Raw genomic sequence first — 20619 nt, 5'->3', positions numbered from 1 at the left:
GTCCCCTCCTGACGCCTCTGCCTTTCCTTCCCGCAGCAGGGCCCGGGGGGCCGCGGCGCCCACCCGGGCGGCCCGGAGCCGCCGCCGCCGCCCGCCGCCCCGCAGCCGCGGGAGCCCTTCGCGCCCAGCCACGGCAGCGCCTTCCACCTGCCCGAGCCCCAGCACGCCGCCGCGCTCTACTACGCCAGCTCCACGCTGCCGGCGCAGCGGGTGAGCTCCCCGCTGCCCGCCCAGCCCGGCGGCTCCCCCACCAAGCTGCCGCGGGCCGGCTCCGCCGCCGAGGGCGCCGCCTACGCCGCCGCGCAGCGCCTCTCCTCCCCGAAGCAGTCCCCCAGCCGCCTGGCCAAGTCCTACAGCACCAGCTCGCCCATCAACATCGTCGTCTCCTCGGCGGGACTGTCGCCGTCCCCCATCCGAGTGACCTCCCCGCCCACCGTCCAGTCTAACATTTCCTCCTCTCCTATCCACCAGTTAAGCTCCACCATCGGCACTTACGCCACCCTGTCGCCTACCAAGCGGCTGGTTCACGCTGCCGATCAGTACAGCAAGCACTCCCAGGAGCTGTACGCCACCGCCACCCTGCAGAGACCCGGCTCCCTCGCAGGTAAATCGCGGCCGGCAGCGCTTCGGGGGAGAGAAAGTGGGATGCACGGTGCCGCCGCGCTCGCGACAGATGGGGGGAATGGGGGGGGGAATTGGCGGCCCCGGTGTGTCCCGGGGCTGCCGGCCGAGGAAGGAACGGAGCGGGGTGGGTTTGACAGAAGAGCGGTTTGGGGAGCTGAGGGTTTCATCCCGGCTGCGGTGAGTGGGGAGAGGCAGGCTGCCTGCCGGCTGCTTCAGGATACTACCTCGCTTCTCCCGGCGCAACCCGGTGTCGGGCAAGGGTGGCGGTGTCGGGAGGGTGCGGGGCGGGCAGCGCTGGGCGCTGAGCTCCTTCCTCTTGCCCACGGATCGGGTGGGGTGTGTGTTACTATGGTGAATCCCTTCTCTGCCGCGATTAAAAACTGGGGGCCTTTGCAGAGAATTCGTTCTTCCCCGGGTTTACAGGCGGTTCTTGTCAAGTTTGGGGTTACTCAGCAGGAACTCCGGTGTACCAAGTTGTGCCGAGTAATAGGTAGCGGTTATTTGGCTCCGAGTGCTCTTTAGGGAATAGGCTGTATTTAATATCTCTGTAACCGCAGACTTTGAACAGATCCTAGAAGTGAGATGCTGGTGCGCTGTTCCTAAACCATCTCTGCTAAACTGAGCATCCTCAGGGGTGGGTTTTTGTGTTCTCAAAATTCCCAGTTTCATTGCTATAGTAACAGCTGCTATGCTCGTATGTTCTCTTGTGTGACATAAATAGAATTGAAGATAAATAGGATACATAAAGAGGTTTGGCTGTGTATACCAGGCAGGTACACAAGTTTCTTACTGGAAACCTTTTCTCATCCCCCTTTCTCCTCTCTCATCCATCTCTTCTCCCCTCCTCCAGCAGCTGTTGGCATTCTATAGAAATAATTCCAGTGTGTTTAAACATACAGATTAAATTAAGTGATAATAAAATAGAGTATTAATGTATCTCCTTAAAAGAACTATTTGCTAGGGGTATTCTTGTTTATACGGTGGGGATTTAAAAAACTTTGTTGTTGTTTACTTAACACTATTTCTGAAGTTCAGAATTTGAAGAGAGAATATCACTAAATGTTGCCAAAATCTTGATCTCAGGACGCATCAATCTCGTTGTGAAATATTCAGTCTTAAGTTACAAAGTGGTTTATTTAGCAATTCTATTAGTATAACTTTTCCCCTCTGTAGTCCAACACACTGTTGGCCACAGGTATTAAATACGCCTTTGTAAAGTGGAAATGTAGAGTTGCCAGCAACTCTGTATTGCACGGAATTTTTCAGCTTCATCCTAAGAGTTGTTTGAGCCTAAACAGGCATAGAGTGAACTGTCAGCATCAGTGGAACAGAGGATAATTCAATTTAGAGCTTACACCTATGGGTATGAACTACCAGCATTTCCCTGATTTTCTTTGCCTTTGTTCTAGGGTAGAAGTCTTTGCTTTGGGAAGTTGCTAATGGGCACGGTCCATATTTTTCTTCATGTACTTTTAGCATTGGAATTTGTATTGAACCGGGTTTTGCTTGTTGAAGAAGGCATCTTCTGTATCCTTGCAGCATAAAACCTGTGATGATATCTTAGTCAAAATTTGCTCTATAGGGTGTAAGGCCCACGGTAGTGATTCTTAAGTGCTGCAGTGTTAGAGAAGCTGTTTGTCCTAGGCTCTACTCAAGTTGCAGTGCTGATTTGGACTTTGGGATTTTTGGGTAATAGTGCTTGGACAGTCATTCCTAGTGGGGTTTTCTACCTTGATTTGAATACATGTTAAGAAACTGGCATTAATTTTCTTGGATTGCTTTTAAATAAAAGGTTTTGATAACATTTCTTCTGCATCTTGCGTAACAGAGGTACTTCCCTCCCTGCCTCTTTTTTAGGACCCACTGCAAGGAGTCATTTGTCATTGATTTATGGCTCGGGTGAAACAGAAACTTACAGACACATGCATTTAAGAAATGGCTGGTGTATTTTTGTGTGAATTTTAGTATGGGAGGGGGATAGTGATGGATCGTTTGAACTTGCCATTCAGTTTGTAAAAATTGGCAAAGCAACAGTAACTTTTCCAAGTGTTGTGCGGATCAAAACAAACATAATGAGCTTCGGAGTTGTCTCACAGGGATTTGCTTTTAAGATACGTGATAAAAATCTCAGTGTCTTATTTTACTACAAATGGAAAATCCTGTAACGTGAACAAGTATTAGGTGATAGATTTAATTTTATTTTTTAAATGCTGTCTCTGCATGTCTAAGTGAAGCAACAGTATGTTAGTAAACACCATGTGGTTTCTTTCCACAGTGGTGACATGCCTTTCAAGTAGTCCTTGAAAGGAGCTCCATCACATGACCCATTCTTTTGCAAAAGTTTCCTATTGTGTGCTCCCACCCGTTCTTTTCCATTGCCATTCTGTGGCATGTTCCTCCTGGCCTCCCAGCCATCCCAGACTTACACATTTGCTAGCAGTGTTAAGTGCCTGACTAATCTTCCAGAGTTTCACTGGATTCACTGAAGTCAATGGACTACACAAAACCTTAAAATTAACATATGCTTTAGAGTTAGCCAAGATCAGATGTTAGGGTTACTACTAAAGCAATCTTTTTCTTTTTTTTTTTTTTTTTTTACAGGCATTTTTTATTAGAACAGGTTTAGTATTTGAGCTGTCACTATATTATACTGTCACAGGAGTTTTCCAGCCATTGTGTTAGTAATCAAACCTATTGAAAAGGAGAGCAAGGAGTTATACCTTGAAAAGCTAATGTTCAGTAAACGAGATTTTTGCTGCTTTTTCACAACATCCAAAGATGGGTTGGTTGGGTTTTTTTCTTCAAGAGAGGAGGAGGAGGAGTGGAGGATAGTTGTCACATTGCACTGATTGATGGTTTGCCTACTGTGATTAATGTGAACTTGCATTGGTATGTATGTGTCATCATTGGGATGATGTTACTCAAAGTAATCTTTTCTTATCTCTGGGAAGAAAAAAAAATAATTATTTGGAATAATTACCTGGGATACAAATAATGCATTTGTTTTGAATTTTCGAGCATGATATTACAAATTTGTACTGGAGCTATCAGGTTCATAAATACTGCTGGGTCTCAACGTGCTAGACAAACGGAACGGTGTCAGTACCAGGTTTAGATGTTTAAAAGAGAAGACCTTCAGATATGATCAATTTTATGAAAGATTGTAATTGACTAAATGTATGATGCAAACATCGAGTGCCCAGAAACGAATCTGTGTAAGACTTAATTGAAGAGATGGCATTATTTATTTACATTTCCTACAAAGTCATTATAAAACAACTTGAAATTACAAAAATGGCAATTCTTGGACTGCATCTTGAGTGTAAATTAAGATGTGCAACAGCATGCCGTGACTCAGTTTTAACCGAGTAGCCTTAGAAATGTCTTCAGAAATGTGTTTTAGTCTAGTTATACTTAAACTGTCCCCCTTGCCAAATGTGTGTGTGGGTATGGGTATGTGTGCACTTGTGTATATAGTGGTTCTTGTGAGTGTACTTTTGCTGTGTTTATTCTTAGTCTAGCTGCTTCATTGCTGTGATCTGCAATTACAGTTCTGGAAGTGGTTTTCCTATCTGTGCTGCTCCAAAGCACACTTGACTGTCCAAGCAGCAATCTGAATCCAGAAAGCACAGTTTGTAAATAACCTTCTTGCAGCTTCCACACTAGGACCAAGCTGGGGAGTGCTGCTGAGAGTCAGACTTCCCGAAGCAGCCCGTTTTGCCTGGAAGGAGAGGATTGTATAGGACAGTGAGGAGCACAAACATGGGAAAACCCTTCAGGAGGCAGGTCATCACACAGGTGCCCGTCTCTTCACAGTTCTCTGAAACATCTCCTGCTGGCCAGAATCATCAGATGGTACTAAAGAAGTAGTGGGTATTCTTAGGAGCAAAGAGAGAGGAGGCACTGAAAGGCTGTTGAGATAGCCTGTGATTCGGGTTATGTGACAGGGGAGCCACTTCTGCCTTTTCATCCAGGCTTAGGAAAGACTGGGGACATGAAAGAAAACTGCAGGTAATTTTACGCACTGCTTTATTAAAAAAAACAAACAAAAAAAAAAAACAAACAACCACAACCAAAAACCAAACAAGCAAAAAAAAACCCAAAAGAAATATGTTTGAAGACCGCGTCATGCTCCATCAGCTGTACTAAAAGGTTAGGTTTAAGAAATGAGTGTTGGTGTGAACCATTTTGTGTAATGTTAGGTAGAAAAAATACTATGCAGCTGTTCTTCTTGTAGTGGTGACATGTTCCACCTCAACAAGAGCTGCAGCATCCTTCGAACAGGCCTGGTGCCACTGCTGAAAACTCCAGTGCTCAGCCTTGTGTTTGAAAACAGAATCTTCTTCCAGGTCCCTGTAAAACCAGAAAGAAAGGATTTTTGTCCTTTCTGAGGTAGGACTGTTTGTATATGTGTGCAGCATTAGTCCTAAAATGGCACTGGTTTATAAAAATGTGGCATGGATTAATATACAAAATAGGCTTTCCATGCTTCATCAAACAAACAGTTCTAAGTTTATCAGCGTCTTGGCTGGTTCCTTCTGCTCCTTCATCTGTCTTCCCTCGCTCTTCTCCGTCTTTCCTGGGGTCCTTCCTTTGCCCTTTCTCCTTCTGTATGCTTTTTATTGCATGTGGCATGTTGAACCCTGGTTTCCTGCTGAGATTTATTGCAGGACTGCTACTTAATGGTGAGTGTTGGCATGTTTCAGCATTCTGGTGTGCTGTCATACAGGCACAGAACAGATCAGCTTGTGCGAGTGTGTATGAGATAACTGATACACATTACCATTAGCATGGATTTAGATTTCCTTTCAATTGCATGAAAGTATTGGATCATCTGTATATCACTGGTTCATTGCCATCTTTACAAAAAATTACCTGGTGAAGTGTTACAGTTCTCCAGTAAGCCACACTGTACTTTGTGCTAGAATGCCTGTATCACTTCTTGTGAGCATGCATGCATCCAGCCCCTTCTTTCATACCTCAATATGAGAGAGCAGTAACTCTTAGAAGAGTTAGTATTAAAATCAGTGTTAGTGCTGACTGGAGTTAAAATTAGTCTTTTCGAGGAATTTAAACTGTGTACAAGTAAATATTCTTTTTAGACTAAATCAAACCCAAATTCCCACCAACATTCACAAATACAGACAAAATTTTACCACATAACTCATTGGCTTTTGGGCCAGGCATTATAGGTAAGGAAGGTACAACCAAAGTGTTAACCAACAGTAAATCACCTCAGATTTAAAAGTTTTCTGTGCCTTAAAATCCCCATCTGAGACACCGGGCTGAGCTAATAGAACAGTCTAGGTACGATGTGCAATTGCATTTCTTTGGACAGGTAAGGAAGGAAAATCTTTGACTTTTTTTGGCTTTAAGATAAGCTGGAGGACTTGGACTATTGATATGATTGATCATCATGAAAAGGGCACTCAGTTGTTTGCCTTAACTATGTTTCTTGTCTTTTTACAGAATCCTGTATTTCTTCTACAGTGAGAACAAACTTCCTTCACTAATGTAAACCAAATAGTGTTCTATAGGGTTTGTGGTCTTTTTCCCTATTTTTGTTTGGTTGGCTTTATTAGCCAGAAAGTTCCTTTATCTGCTGTCAGAGCCTTTACACATGAGGAGATTGTTAATTCCATCTTGTTCTGAGACAGGCAGTGCACTCGAATTTATTCATCTTTTTCTCCTTTTACTCGTTTGTCTGGAGACTTTTTCTTTCAGACAGGAAACCAAAACAAAATATTTTGAGACACCCAGTAATACTTCAGATATTAATCAAAGACTTAAGATTGGGTATCTTTCTAATACCAAGTTGTTTGTTTCCACATTGTAACCTGGAGGTTAAAAATGCTGATCTTGGTCTTGGAGCTGATACCGGGACAGAGTGTTCAATGACACTTGATATTCACTTTGCTTTTCTTTGCTGCTAGTTCTACTTCTACCTATTCTTTCAGCTATAATTATGTTATTAGTTGTTACGAATGAAACATTTACAACAGTGCTCAATGGCAGCTTGGACAAGACATCCAAAATGGACAGTCTACAGAAATAAAGCGAAAGGAATAAGGTGGTTGTCTGAAATATCTTATTATTGCCATGCTTTTTGTTCCTGTGTCTTTCAGATATAGCTTACATGAAATCAGTTTGCTCGTAGGAGAGGAATGATTGACAGGAGCTAAATATGAAGGCCTCTTGTACATAGATATATCTTTGAGCTACTGAACTTGAGCATTGACTTCCTGTGTGAGCGAGCACTACAAATATGTCTAAACTTGAGCTCTGCTCTCATGCTGACCATAACCTTTCCCTTCGCTTCCTAGTTTTGATAGGGGAAATTGTTTCATCCTCCCAATGGTCTTTCAGAGGGGTGTGAAATCAAGTAATATTGTGAAGTAACAAGCTTTAAGGGAAAAAAAAGAGTCTGCAGCATTGCTGAAAATAGATTGAACTGGTATGAACCTGCAAGTATTTTAACTGAATGATAGTGGTTAACTAAGTGGTAGTGGCTGTTCCTGAGCTTCTAGGCAAATGTAACATCAAGTATGCTTCTAGTCATGTGCTCCTGCTTGTAACCACATCACCTGGCATGGTGTTTCTGGCCTCTGAGCCTGAACATTAGCAGTGTATGTAGGAAAGCCAGGATTCAAATAGAAGCATGCAAGCCACTGGAAGGAATTTCTTAAGCATAGAACAGAGTTTAACAGGTCTGTGCTTACATACCTGCTGAAAAGAAATACAAGGAGGAGCTGAAGTTGGGAAAAAGCTGGCAGTCAGTGTCCATAGAAGAAAGATGGTTAATTCAAGGTGCTGGAATTCTTCTGTCAATTTTTCTTTGCTTTCCAATTCATATAGCTGTGACTTGCTTATTTTGGTTTGTATTATTTTTAGTATGCGAGATTACAGGAAGAGGCTGGGGCCTCAAGGACTATGATACATCAAAACTTTAGGCTCTTGAGGGTGTGCTAAGTGAGGCTGAGTCTTGTCTGTGCCTGTCACCACCCCTTTTGCCCTGAGGTCTGAATGGTGTCCTCACATATCTGGTGTCCTCTTCTGTTGCCAGGAGCATGATTCTGGGTCCTCCCAAACATCTTTGGCCTTGAACTCACTTGTTCAGAGCAGGAGGGAGTGCTGTTGTATGCAATAGGGAGTATTAGGCAAGGGGAAGCTCCTTCAATCAAATTTCTGATACTCGGGGTTTTGTGGCATCAGTGGAAATTCTTGTGCTGTACAGTCTAAATTGGGATGACTGTGTTTGTCTTGTTTGTGCACTGGGCAAAGAAGGCACATGTGAAAGCTGTAGTTTCCTCAAGGTGTGACACCCCAATGCAAGGCCTTATCCAATAGCCTGGAAATGTTTCTCACAAAAGTCTCAATAAATAGTGACAGAAATCTTTAGTCCTTCATGGTCTTCAGGTATTTAAGAGAAGCAAGAACATGCCCTTCATTTCTACTGTGGTGAAAACTTCATCCATTACAGTTGCTGTGGCACACAAACTGTTTGTAGTAGATGGAGTAGCTGAGATCTAGAAAGTCAGCACACAGCTCACAAGTAGCATAAGCGTTCAGTTGTTGGGTTATCTAATATATTTCTTGGTTGTTGTGTGCACGCACCAGCTTTAAAGGAGTACAGGTGTCTGTGTTTAAAAGTAAAGTGATTAACTGTGGTAGGAGGAAGATTACAAGTTGGGGAGTTGAGTTGGGCTCCCTTTATGTAAGGCCAGAACTTGAGTGGGGAGGTGCCATGGCTGTGAAGTGCTCACAGGTGAAATATGTTAGCTATCAGTGGTGACTGCCAGAAACAACACAGGACCACATTCATTCTGTGAACAGTCATGGCAGATAAATGAGACAATTTCTCTGTAATTGTATGGTCAAACTTGAAGATCACCCAGGTATGAACCAGAATGGGCACAATACTTCTTGTTTTTATAAAAGTGTTATTACAGAGGGCAGGGAGGTATTGTCTAATAACGAATTCATGGAACTGTATATTATCATAAGTGTGTAGAAGCAAAAGTCAGAATTTTAATATGGTGAAATGAGAAGGACCAAGTGATGACTAATCTTAACAATTATAAGGCATGGCATATGAAGTTGCCACTTGGATCACATAGATTTTTAATAAGTACATCAAGTTGCAACTTGTAGTATGTAAGTGAAGAATAGAAAAGTGCTGTATTAATTTGAATATGAGTGGTTTTAAATCCTAGGCAACTCATTTTTTCTGAGGAAATTTTTGCATAGTTTTTCTATTATTTCCTCTTCCATAGCATATGTCTTCATCTTGCCTTATGGCCACGACCCTCCCTCTCCAAAGCAGGTCTGAGCCATCCTGTTTATCAGATAGCCAGCTGTGCTGGTCTCTGGCAGTAAAGCCTTTTGATCATAGGGCTAAAGGTCTCCCTGGGTTTACAGAATGTTGCCTGTTCAGAAGGCAAGGGTGGAGAACGAGCTGTGGCCCCCTGATACTGGGGTGGATTTCCTGTGCCTGGAGAGCAAAAGAACTCCTCGCTGTGGGGTCCTTCCCCCACCTGCACTCTTCCCTGAGCATCCCCGTTCAGCAGAGGTGCAGCCGTGTTTACATTTGCTCACCAAAAGGTGCCATAAGCTCTTCAAAAACTTTGATACAAATTCCTGGGAGCATGATCCATGGAGAAGGGCAAGTTGGATTCTTTCAGATATTAGAGGAGTGGGGAGGGGAAGGTGGAAGGAAATGAGAGGATCGCCCTTTTGTGGTTGGGGCTAATACACATTAAAGAATGGGAGGACTGAGTAGAAGAAAAATGGCAGACCAGCTAATCATAGTGCTTTGCTGTACATTACAACAAAAACTCATAGAAGGGATAATTGAAGAGGTGAAGGTGGTAAATGGTTAATGGGATAATTTGCAATATGAGTTCACCAAAATCAGATTGTACTGGAATAACCTGCTTACTGATTATATCTGATGTCTTTCTATTCCTGTCAGGGGTCTGAGTACACATTTTCTGTAGTGCCACTTGGGAAATCTTCAGTTAAACTACAGAAGATGGATATTCTTGCAAGACCGTAGTGGTGCAAGGACCTGAGCAAAGGAGCATTGTCAGTTTGTCATTTTGAAAATGAAATTAATGGAAAGGAAGGATGCTACTAATAGAGTCCCACAAGGAGAACTCTTTCAAGCCACTTGAAAAATACTTTTTTTGTGTTACTATCTTGGCACAAATACCTGAAATATGCCAAGGAGGCTTTTTGATGGTGGAATATTAGAAGGCATTTTCTGAAGAGAGGAGGATAAATCTTGTGTGGAAAGAGTTTTGCAGGTGGGAGAGAAAGAATAGAATTGGAGCTGAGCTAATAACACAGCTAATAGCTAGTTACAAACTAGGGATCTTTGGCTGAAAACAAGAGTAGGAAAAGACCTTGGTGACCTGCTTGACTGTACTATGTCTCAGCCACCTATATTAGGAATATAATAGAATATTTCATGGCCTAATCACGTAACAGGGAAAATTTGGAGTGCTGTGTATGGTTAGGACTTCATTTGGGGAACTGTATACAATTGTAACTCTCTGTGGACAAGAGGACTCTTTCCAGTCGCCTTCTCTTCTGATCTGAACTGATCTGCCAGGATGATCAAGAAATTAAGCCTGTTGTACACAGAACTGTTAGTGTTTTTCTTACTTAACAGCTTACATAGCAGCTATTATTATACTACGTACTAGTTAATGGATGTTACGACTGCTGGTAAGAATAATCTGGTAAAGGATTTGCTAGCCTTTGTTCAAAGGCAAGATCAGTCAAGCCCTTGGCAACTTTTAGGATAGTAGCATCTGACAAAGGAGGGAGTAAAGGCAAAAGTGAGTGGCTTGTTTTCACCAGCAGGCTTTGCTCTTAGGGCTTTGACTAGCCAGTCATGATTTGTTTGGCTGGAATTAATGCTTTTCAGTTTTCCCTCGAAGAATTGAAGCTGTTGAAGATAGAGTGATGATTGCACCATGTCTCGTCTCCCACAAAGCTACAAAGTTTTCAAGGCTTATTTATCATAATTTTGCATTTCTTTCAGTCTGAAGTTGGAGTTCCTGTCTAGGTCATGTCATGCTTGTCTGTGTTGCACCTTGAGCTCTTTTGGCAGGAAGCTGAAGCTAATGCTTCATATATGAACATAACTGAGCAGTCTTCTCCAAAGTGATCTTATTTGTGTACTACCCTGCAAGGTAGGTACAAGATCCTATCTTGTGGGTTTGGGAATTCAAGAATTAACTGTTCTGGCAGAGAATCTCTTCTTCTCTGAATCTTACCAAGATTGTGATGAATGGCATGTCACTGCTTTTCTCGGCCTGCAGTAGGTCTCAGACTGCTTTTGTAACATCAGGCAAATGTCTTCAGCCAGCTGTTTGACCATGGAAGCATTGGCTTCACAGGTGAGGCAGCCATTTATCATGTGAATGATGTCAGTTTGCATTTTTGAATGACCAGGAACTAGCTGTGGGACAGTTCAGAATCACTCAAGTGTTTGTCACCTTTAGAATAAAATGCATCTCATCCTTCTGACTGAAAGCCCTTCTTGAAGATGAACCCTTCCAGTGGTTTATTGCGAACTCCTGTGGACACATTTACATTTCTTATTTGAGGTCTGCTTTCCTTTTGTTGGCAACCTTCTGTCACCATTTGTCTCTCACAGCGTTTGTTACAGCCATTTCTTTTTAGCACAGACTCTCTGCTCGAGTGACAAGACTGTTTCTTTACAGTCTTTTCCTTACCACGCTTTTCAGGGATAATCTGAATTTTTGAGATTAATGGCACATTGCGAAGTCTCGTCTGGTTTTATTTCTTTACTTACTTGTCTCTTTTTATTATCCCCACCCCCACCCCCCTTAGTAAGTTCCTGGAAAAAAATCTGTAGTCCATTTCCTTTTTTGTTTGCTGCTTATTGTGGAAGGATTTACATAAGATACTTTTCTGAGTTTCTGGAAATTGGATACTAAATGCTTACTATTGTGTGATTGCTAGCATAATGAATTAGAAGAGAAAACTTTATTTTACAGGATACAGTGACTACTCCAGCATAAACTTTGCTGAAGTCCTTAAGCTTCTCATGATCACAGTGTTAACAATATTCCTTTTCTTTGTCTCTACATTCAGCATGTCTTCTTTTATTTAGAGCAAGCCTGTTAGAATCACTGTAGATTATAATGATTTTAATAATAGGAGATTATTTTAAGTGTTTTAGCAGAGGTCTTGGTGTGTATGTCATGTGAACCACCTAAAATGAGCTGGAGTAATGCTATGATAATCTATTAAACATAATTGTAAAAGTGGATAATTGCTGGCCTAAACTTTGTTACAGGCATAACTAAATTCTTTAGTTAGATTGTATTCAGATTGATTATGTATACCTTTAATAAGTTCCATGTTTTCATTCTGGTATTTTAAATGCAGTGAGTCTCAAATGGATAATGAAAACTGGTGAGTAATGTAGTGTGTTGCAGAATATCCAGAGAGATCCTCCCTTTCTTGATTGTGGCACTGATGGAAAGACAATGAACCTCATTTTTTCCCCTGGAACACTGAAGATTTATATGTTGGGTCTTGATGAATTCTAGAAACTGGGGACTGCAAGCAGATGCTCACTGAGGAGGAGAAAGTGTTTTATTCTACCAAAGATGGCTTTACATAAAAGAACAAACGCTATCTGATGCTTTTCTCCATTCTCTCAGTAAAATGCAAGTTTGAATACAAAGTGTTACAGATAAAAAGTCCAGAAGTTAATATTGTTCACACATCTAATAGTATGCAATGTCATTGTAAAAGGAATTACAGAAAATAAGTTACAGAGTCTCTCGTGTGAGCAAACCCCACATGTGGGGTCTTGGGTTTCAGTTGTGTGTATCAGACTGGAGCACAGGTTTGCAAGATATGTGCAATATTCATTAAAGATCAGTACTTCTTAAAAAGATACACACAGGGTCAGGATTCATTGGAACTATCTATTTTCATTTTCCTTGTTAGCAGGAAGGCCACTTGTTGAAACTGTGAACTCCCAGGAACGACAGGATGATTAGATCAAAAATTCAAGTTGCCCAGCAAAAACCAGTTGAGAAATACTGTAGCTGAACAGACTTGACACTTCATTACCCTTCTCATAGTGCCTGTTTTCCCTTTGGGAGCCACTGTTCCACAAAACATGTTTGTTAAGGAATTTTCTGTGCCAACATTGAGATTTTTCACTTCTACTTGGAGTTAAGATCTAGATATTCTTCCTGTTTCCATGTGCAGGGCCTAGTCGATCCAGTAAGGCTTTCCCCTTTCCCCTGTGCCAGAGCTGTTGTGAGAACTCACTCCCTTTAAGGTTGACTGAGCAGATGCTTGTTTTGGGGGAGAGTTGTGAGTTGCTGGGTTTTTTAGCTACTGTGCTTTTCCACGATGTTAAACACGATCTGAAAGTTGAGTTTTCACTGGTGGGCATAAGTGGAATAGTGCCTGATTCATTTTGCTGGTGGCAGCAATACTTTTTAGCAAATCACTGGTGCTGCTGGCATTGGTCTCTAGCCCTAGAAAGATCTATGGTGTTTTGGTTAATACTCACTGCTGCTTTGCAGGCAGAAATTGAGTCCCTAGGTATTCTTTGCTACAGCCTTGTGCCTTGGGGAGGAAGGGAGATGCAGTTTTGGGGAATTAAAGACGTACTTGTCTTCCTTTTGATTTGCAATCTTTGCGCTGACTAGGGTTTTGCAAAATACCCTGTAATGGTGGGTTTTTGGTTGGTTGGCCTGGATTTCTTTTGGGTATTTACTTTTGGTGCATGCCTCTCTGTATCCACTATGATTTTTATTCCTTTACTTGTCCAGTTGACTCTGTCGTCATAGTACCTACTTTAGTACAGAGCCCACAGTGCAACTCGGGCTTCTGCAGTTCAAAATTTGCAATAGTAAACTTTTACCTTTCACTAAGATAAAGATGTTTAGAAAAACTTAAAAGAAGATCTTTGCTGCTACGAAGGCTTGAAATTATATTCAGTTGTCCTGAAGCTGTGGCAAACTATCCAAACAGCGTATGCGTGGCTGCTCAGCACTGTTGCTTAGTAACATCATCCTGCTGCTGGGGCACTCAGCCTGCAGTCGAAGTGGTTAGTGAGCGGGAAAGTTAGAAAGGGTGATAAGTATCGCTGCGTGGCAGTGTCTGTTCCCATTTGTGCGTAACACTTCTTTCCCCTTTCTTTGGGGAAAAATTGGCAAGGTTGTAGAGTAGGGAAGAGGCAAAGCTTAAGAGAAGGGAGGGTAAGGAAGAATAAAAGGGTACCCAATGTGATCATTCAGTTTAATAATTGAAAAAAGAAATATTTAAAAATTACCTATCACTTTCTGCCTTGCTGATGGCAAGTTGTTGCTGTGTGGCAGCAGTTGGTTTGGAACAGTTTTTGATTTTCATTCTTTCTTCACTTACAGTTCCCTAGATCAGAAATGAAATGGGAATTATCTCTCTGAACTTGCCTGTCACTTTTAATCTGCTGTTTCTTCCTGGCTATTTTTGTCTCTTACCTGTTTGCTTCCAGTCACACTTCTCTTCTCCCACTAACGATTTGTTTTTGATAAAGTGTTTTAAGCAGGTGAATGTTTTTCAACAGGGAGAGGACAGCAGTAAGAAAAAGAAAATGCTTGTGAGGAAACATCAAATTTATGGTGCGGAGGGGTTGATTATCTACTTTTCCTAGATTTGTAAGATTAAAATAACTGATACAATAAAGTCACATTTCATGACTAGAGAGCAAACATAGACAACTTAAGAAAAAATTCTAAACTTTTCTCTTTTAAATACACTTAGTCTACTTAATTTCAATATTTCGTTAAAAACTAGTTTAAGTAGGATGAAGATTATCCAGATACTTCTAAAAAGACATAGTAAGCTTTATCAAATGATTTTTAAGTTTGTTTTGGGCCTGTTTATGATACTCAAAAAAACATAATCCTTTTTCCTCTCTATCCTCCTTTTTCTTATTCTCCCTACATTTCTTTCTTTTTAGCACTGATGTGAAAAGTGCTAACCCTAGGTCAGAGGCTGGTTTTGTAGTCTCGGTTAAGCAGCCAAAGCCAATCTGTTTTGAGGAGACTTTCCTAAGATACTTAATCTGGTTAAGGGACAAATTGTGTCTGGGAAATTCCACAGTGTGAGTCATACTGCTGAACATGACAGTATCCTGACAGTGAAACTGCTAATAGATTTGACAGTGCAGTGTTTACCAGAAATACTCCAACCCATGCATCATACTGCACTTTAAGTCTTTTAAGTAGAAAACCTGAGGAAAAACAGTCTAACATACTTAGAGGTGTGGCAGTTCTATTCTTCCAGCTCTGGGAGCTGGTATGTTGTAGCATGTAATTGTTTTGTGGTGATGTCCTGCAGTGTGGACTGGGGGTGTCAAAGTAGCACATCCGTGTTTTTTCCAGATGTCCAGAGTTTAATATAAATTGAAAGGCACCATGTGTAATCAGTCAGTTCAGTAATGGTGTTATTTCCTTCTTTATTTGTACAAATAGTTCTGAGCCACAGACAGAATACTGTAGTGAGGATGGAAAAAGAGTATCAAGACAAAAATCAGTTTAATTCTGAACTTCCATTAGTTAATCTTTAATTTCAATATTTGGGGAAAGTAAAACTTCAGGCCCAAACTGATACATTTTGTTTGTGTGTAAAATATAAAGAGGTGAGTAATATGCAAAAAATCTGAACCCAATTAAAAGGAATTAGCTGCATCCTGTCTTCTGGTGAATGCAGATCTTTGATGTGCTAGGGGCACAAGCTGACACACCCAAGGTGTGCATTAGCTGGTACTGCCATATGGTCTGTCATGTCTTACTGGTTAATTTAACCATCTGTCATGTCTTAACAATTTGCATTTGCTTTCACTACCTGGGTTACATACATTTTCTTCTCTTCAATGTTGTTTTCATCACATGCTGCTGGAACATTTCCATTATCTGAATTCTTTTAGTTTTATTTATAATGACATTTGTTGTAGATCATACGAGTCCTTTTCCAGTGTTGGAGTAGAAGCATGTATTCAGACAAGCATTTTGGAGATGCTTCTGCATAAATTTCTGGAAAAAAAAAAAGGTCAATATCAAAAGTCTAGTTATCAATGTTTGACTTCTTTCTTCTTCTCGTGTGTTCACTGCTAATTCTGCACTTGGGTGCACATCAACTTCTTTACCATGTAAACCAGATTACTGTCTGTAAAATAGGTTTCATTATATACGAGTTCACAGTAACAATCCTACTATTCATATCCTGCCCCTCACATGTTGTTTTTTTTCCAAAATCTCAGAATCACAGAATGGTTGTGACCCGATCTACTGTATAATTACTATATTTTTCTTGTAAGGACAGTAGCATTTCTGGGCAAGCGTCTGCAAGAAATTCATGTCCAAAAGGGTTTTCAGCCCTGATGTGCCATTTAAATCAGAAAGTTCTTCCAGTCCCTCTGGAAAGCATGCAGTGTACCAAAGCTATAAAATTGCTTTGATTCTCTTTTTAATTTCTGTGCCTGCAGTCTCTTTTCTTGCTAATGGGCTTATTTCAACTTTACCATCCTGTGGGGTTGGGGTTTTTTGTTTTGGTTTGGTTTTAACTTCTCGTCTAAGAAAAACTCAATGCAAATTACATGAGAAGTGTTGTCATTATAGTTCAAATTAAAGATCTATACAGCCAGTTGTGGATGGTAAATCCTCTTTGTTAGAAAATCAAATCTTCTGAGTGCAGCATGTCATACTGTGTTTGGAGTCTGAGTTTGATATGTAGAGCCTGAGGCAGCCTGAGATATACTCGTTGTTGAAATGTGTGGGGGTGTAACCAAGTGCAAATGCATTATTGGTAAGTGGTAGTAGAATGGTCATCAAGCTTCATCCTCAGCCTCTATCTCATCAGTGATGTTCCAGAATCACAGACATAAGGAAAAAATATTGAATAGGACTCTGTACTGTATTTTGTGGTAGAGGAATTCTAAATGGAAGCTGGATAATTTTTATCTGGCCAAATCTTTGTGTTGAGATATTACTTAGATACTTCATGTTTCCAGTGAACTCTTAAATCCTGGGAGGACAGCAGTACCATATGATCTGGCTATTAGAATCATAGAATAGTTAGGGTTGGAAAGGACCTTCAGATCATCTAGTTCCAACCCCCCTGTCATGGGCAGGGACACCCCCCACTAAACCATGACACCCAAGGCTCTGTCCAACCCAGCCTTGAACACGCCCAGGGATGGAGCATTCACAACTTCCCTGGGCCTCACCACCCTAACAGTAAAGAACTTCTTCCTTGTATCCAATCTAAACTTCCCCTGTTTAAGTTTGCACCTGTTGCCCCTTGTCCTATCACTACAGTCCCTAATGAAGAGTCCCTCCCCAGCATCCCTATAAGGCTCCCTTCAGATACTGGAAGGCTGCTGTGAGGTCTCCACGCAGCCTTCTCTTCTCCAGGCTGAACAGCCCCAACTTTCTCAGCCTGTCTTCATACAGGAGGTGCTCCAGTCCCCTGATCATCCTCGTGGCCCTTCTCTGGACTTGTTCCAACAGTTCCGTGTCCTTTTTATGTTGAGGACACCAGAACTGCACACAATACTCCAGGTGAGGTCTCACGAGAGCAGAGTAGAGGGGCAGGATCACCTCCTTCAACCTGCTGGTCACGCTCCTTTTGATGCAGCCCAGGATACGGTTGGCTTTCTGGGCTGCGAGCGCACACTGAAGCCGGCTCATGTTCATTTTCTCATCGACCAACACCCTCAAGTCCTTCTCCGCAGGGCTGCTCTGAATCTCTTCTCTGCCCAACCTGTAGCTGTGCCTGGGATTGCTCCGACCCAGGTGTAGGACCTTGCACTTGGCATGGTTAAACTTCATGAGGTTGGCATCAGCCCACCTCACAAGTGTGTCGAGGTCCCTCTGGATGGCATTTGTTCCCTCCAGCGTATCAACCGAACCACACAGCTTGGTGTCATCGGCAAACTAGGTGTTAGAGGTGTTCAGAGAGAATCATGAATTTGTAAGACTACTTCTTTGGGCTGCAGCAAGGCAGGATGGCTGGTTGCAAAGGCTGTCACTAGTGGCATGCATAAAAACTGTTCAGGCTTTATTAAAATGTGTGCAAATGCCTATGTACCCATTCATTTGAATAGTTTTAATATCTTTAGTTTCTTGAAATGACAAATGCTGCCAATATAGTGGTTTACTTTATTGACCTAAACTGTCAGATTAGCAGTGTCATTCAAGTATATCTGTTATATTTATTTCCATGACAGTCTGCAGAAGCTCTGAAGAGCAATTGGGGATTTTTTTTGTGTATTTCTCTCACATTACACTTGTCTGAGTGCAGTATTTGTCTTCCTTTGGAATGTGAAACTTTGTCAGAAAAAGAACATTTTCCTAGGAAACAACCCTTTCCCTGTACTATTGAGGAACATCTGTGAATATGTGAGGAATAGATTTCATCTAGTAGGGTGATGGGGTTTTAAGTGTAAAGGGTGGAGATTGTCTTTTTGATCCAGTTAGGAACGACTGCACTCTTCTTGGGTTCTTTCTTTTGCCCCTCTGGAATGTGGGAGGACAAAGGTTGTAGGAATGTGGTATCTTCATCTGGTAAAACTTCTGGCTGGTTCTAGGTTATCATCATTGCGCTAATGTGATTCACCTGGCTGGGGGCTCACATACCCCTGCTGAAGTCAAACCACAGTCTAATTTTACCAGTTCCACAGACATGTGGAAGAAGGCACATTTTGCTTTCCATCAGGTTTGAGTCTCAAGGACTCCAGAAGACAGGAAAGTCTCTTCTGTGTGCTTTCTTCTTCCAGTTAATTAGTTTCTGGTTTGTTTGATTTTTATTTTTTTTTTCTAAGTACCCTATTTAGATTGGGGGTTGTTGTTTGTTGTGGGGGTTTTTTTGTTTGTTTTTTATCTTGCCTGTTTCACTTTTGATGTCTCTCTCAGTTATTTTAGGGACTTTCAGGCCTTAGCCTTTCAGTCCTTTCCATACTGCTTGATGTGATGCATCTCTGGCAGTGCAGTCAAATAACTTCTCAGTCTTTTGCCAAACTAGAGGTTGGACTATTTGAGGAATTGATTATCAAGTGGTTTCTTCATACCCTAAAATAACAGTTTAGCACTTCTCAGTGTTTTGGGAGTTTGCTGTTTTGTTTTTTAATCTAGAAGGGAGAAAAAAAATCCACTCCTTCACAACCATGGTCATTAGAGTTCTGTGTCTTCTCTGATGCTAAATAGATCATCTGTAATTAACAGCTTACAGAACTGAAAATTTAATAATGAGTTTTCTTTGAACTTGTATGTAGGCCTGTCTTTGGGCTTATGCTTTATACTTCCTTGAGGAAGATCTTTGCTGTTAGGGAAGGGTTGGCCAGGGAGGGGGGATGAGTCCTTTTTCAGAATATGCAGGAGAATTGCATGTGGCCTTGCTCCCCATCACTGCTCTTGTTTCAGGCAACCCAGAGCATTGTGACATTATTAGTGGGGTGAAGGGATGGCAGGTGGTTGAAAGCACGGTTTAGACAAGTGCAGTTTGGGGTGAGTTATGCCTCTGTGTTTAGGCATTCACGATGCCTCTGGGTTTAGGGAAACTGCTTCTGAGGGTAGTGAGCCTCCTTGGATGTGAGAACGCTAATGGACCTTGGGAATCTGATGTTTTATTGCTTCCTGGTAGTATATTGATTACTGCTTTTCCATTCTGACCTTATTGCTTTTCCGATCTCTGTGAGCTTTAGACTGCATTAATGCAAGGGTTTTTGAAGCAGATGATACAGATCCGCTTGCAGCTTCAGGTAGTAAAGGATGTAATGGTTTGCTGCTAACTCAAGATGCAGGCAAGGAGACATGTTGCACCTCTCAGGGCATCAGTTCTTACAGTTCATGGTCTTTGCTTTGATTGGTTATCTTAACTGTTTTCAAGTGTCCTCAATAAGTAACAGCAGAATATGGTGGAGGGGCTGAGTGTGTAGATGAGGTAGGATGCAGTTGTCTGAAATCCATCACAGCCCCTTTTTTTTTTTTTTTTTTTAATGCTATAAAATCTAAGTCTTTTTTGTTGACTTCAGCTCTAATTGTGCTTTAGTTTTTCTGAAATTTGTCTGTGTGAGCTTTACTGGATATGATACAGCACTGGCAACAAAGATAACTTGCTATGATAGCTATTGGTTAGTTGATACTAACATTTAGGAAAACATGCCATAAAAAGCTGTTGCTCCTAGCTTGAGACTTGAATAAATTAATACATGCAAGAATTTTAAGAACAGTGGAAAAGAGATTTTAATAGGTAACAGAATTTGCTATTCCAGTTTTTTAGATATCAACATAATAGAAACATGAAGAATTACGGCGGTGTTCCATCTTATTTATAAATTTTCTGGATTGTTTTTTGGGGGTTGGTTTGTTAGTTTGTTTTTTAACTAGATTTAAGAACGATAAAGGCTGCTAGTGTTTTGTGTTTAAATACTGATATCTGATGATTTTGGAAATACTGTAGTAAAATTGCATATTTAGGCCTGTAGAAAAGTATCAGTTTTGTTTGAAACTGATACTAAAACTAAATTAAAAGGTTTTTGAGACATAAAGTATATAAAGGTATATAAAGTGTATTCATCTTCTGTTGTATTTAATTTCCGAGATTTGAGTGTTCATCTTTTTAAAATTAAAAATATTTTAATTACCTGTTGAAATCCTTGTTTTCTTGAAATATGAAAGGAATAGTGCAGTTACTCTCTGATAGAGTTTTAAATCCCGAGCCTCTTTTTTGGGTGTTAACCCATAATCGTGTTATTCAGGTGCTTCAAGTTATTTCTGGAGTGCCATTTGGCTGTTTTCAGACAAATTACATTGGTTTTCTTTTGTCATGTGTCATGTCTTCCTTGTCTTGGTTGTTTGAGATGTAATGTGTTTTGGTCAAGAAGTTTCTTTGGTTATTCCTATGTTTACTGTTTAGTACAGTAGTGTAACGTGCAGTATGCAAATAAAC

The 20619-nt window shown here is 41.2% G+C and overlaps 1 protein-coding gene across 4 annotated transcripts in view; it reads left to right on the top strand.

Annotated features, from left to right (window-relative positions):
* Positions 1–20619, top strand: part of CTNND2 (catenin delta 2) — a 645610-nt gene that overhangs the window by 374656 nt on the left and 250335 nt on the right. For 3 of the 4 annotated variants that reach the window (XM_061449215.1, XM_061449216.1, XM_061449217.1), the window contains one exon: positions 37–604. In XM_061449215.1, the coding sequence (XP_061305199.1) occupies positions 37–604 (568 nt within the window). The remainder of the gene's footprint in view (positions 1–36; positions 605–20619) is intronic. The other variant, XM_061449218.1, reaches the window with a different exon arrangement.

This window comes from Pezoporus flaviventris, unplaced genomic scaffold (assembly GCF_033815535.1).
Source record: "Pezoporus flaviventris isolate CSIRO_AGI_PZ_B2104156 unplaced genomic scaffold, CSIRO_AGI_Pfla_v1 ptg000007l, whole genome shotgun sequence".
Lineage (NCBI taxonomy): Eukaryota > Metazoa > Chordata > Aves > Psittaciformes > Psittacidae > Pezoporus > Pezoporus flaviventris.
Note: the sequence above shows the minus strand (reverse complement) of the source record. Positions and strands in the feature narration are given on the sequence as shown.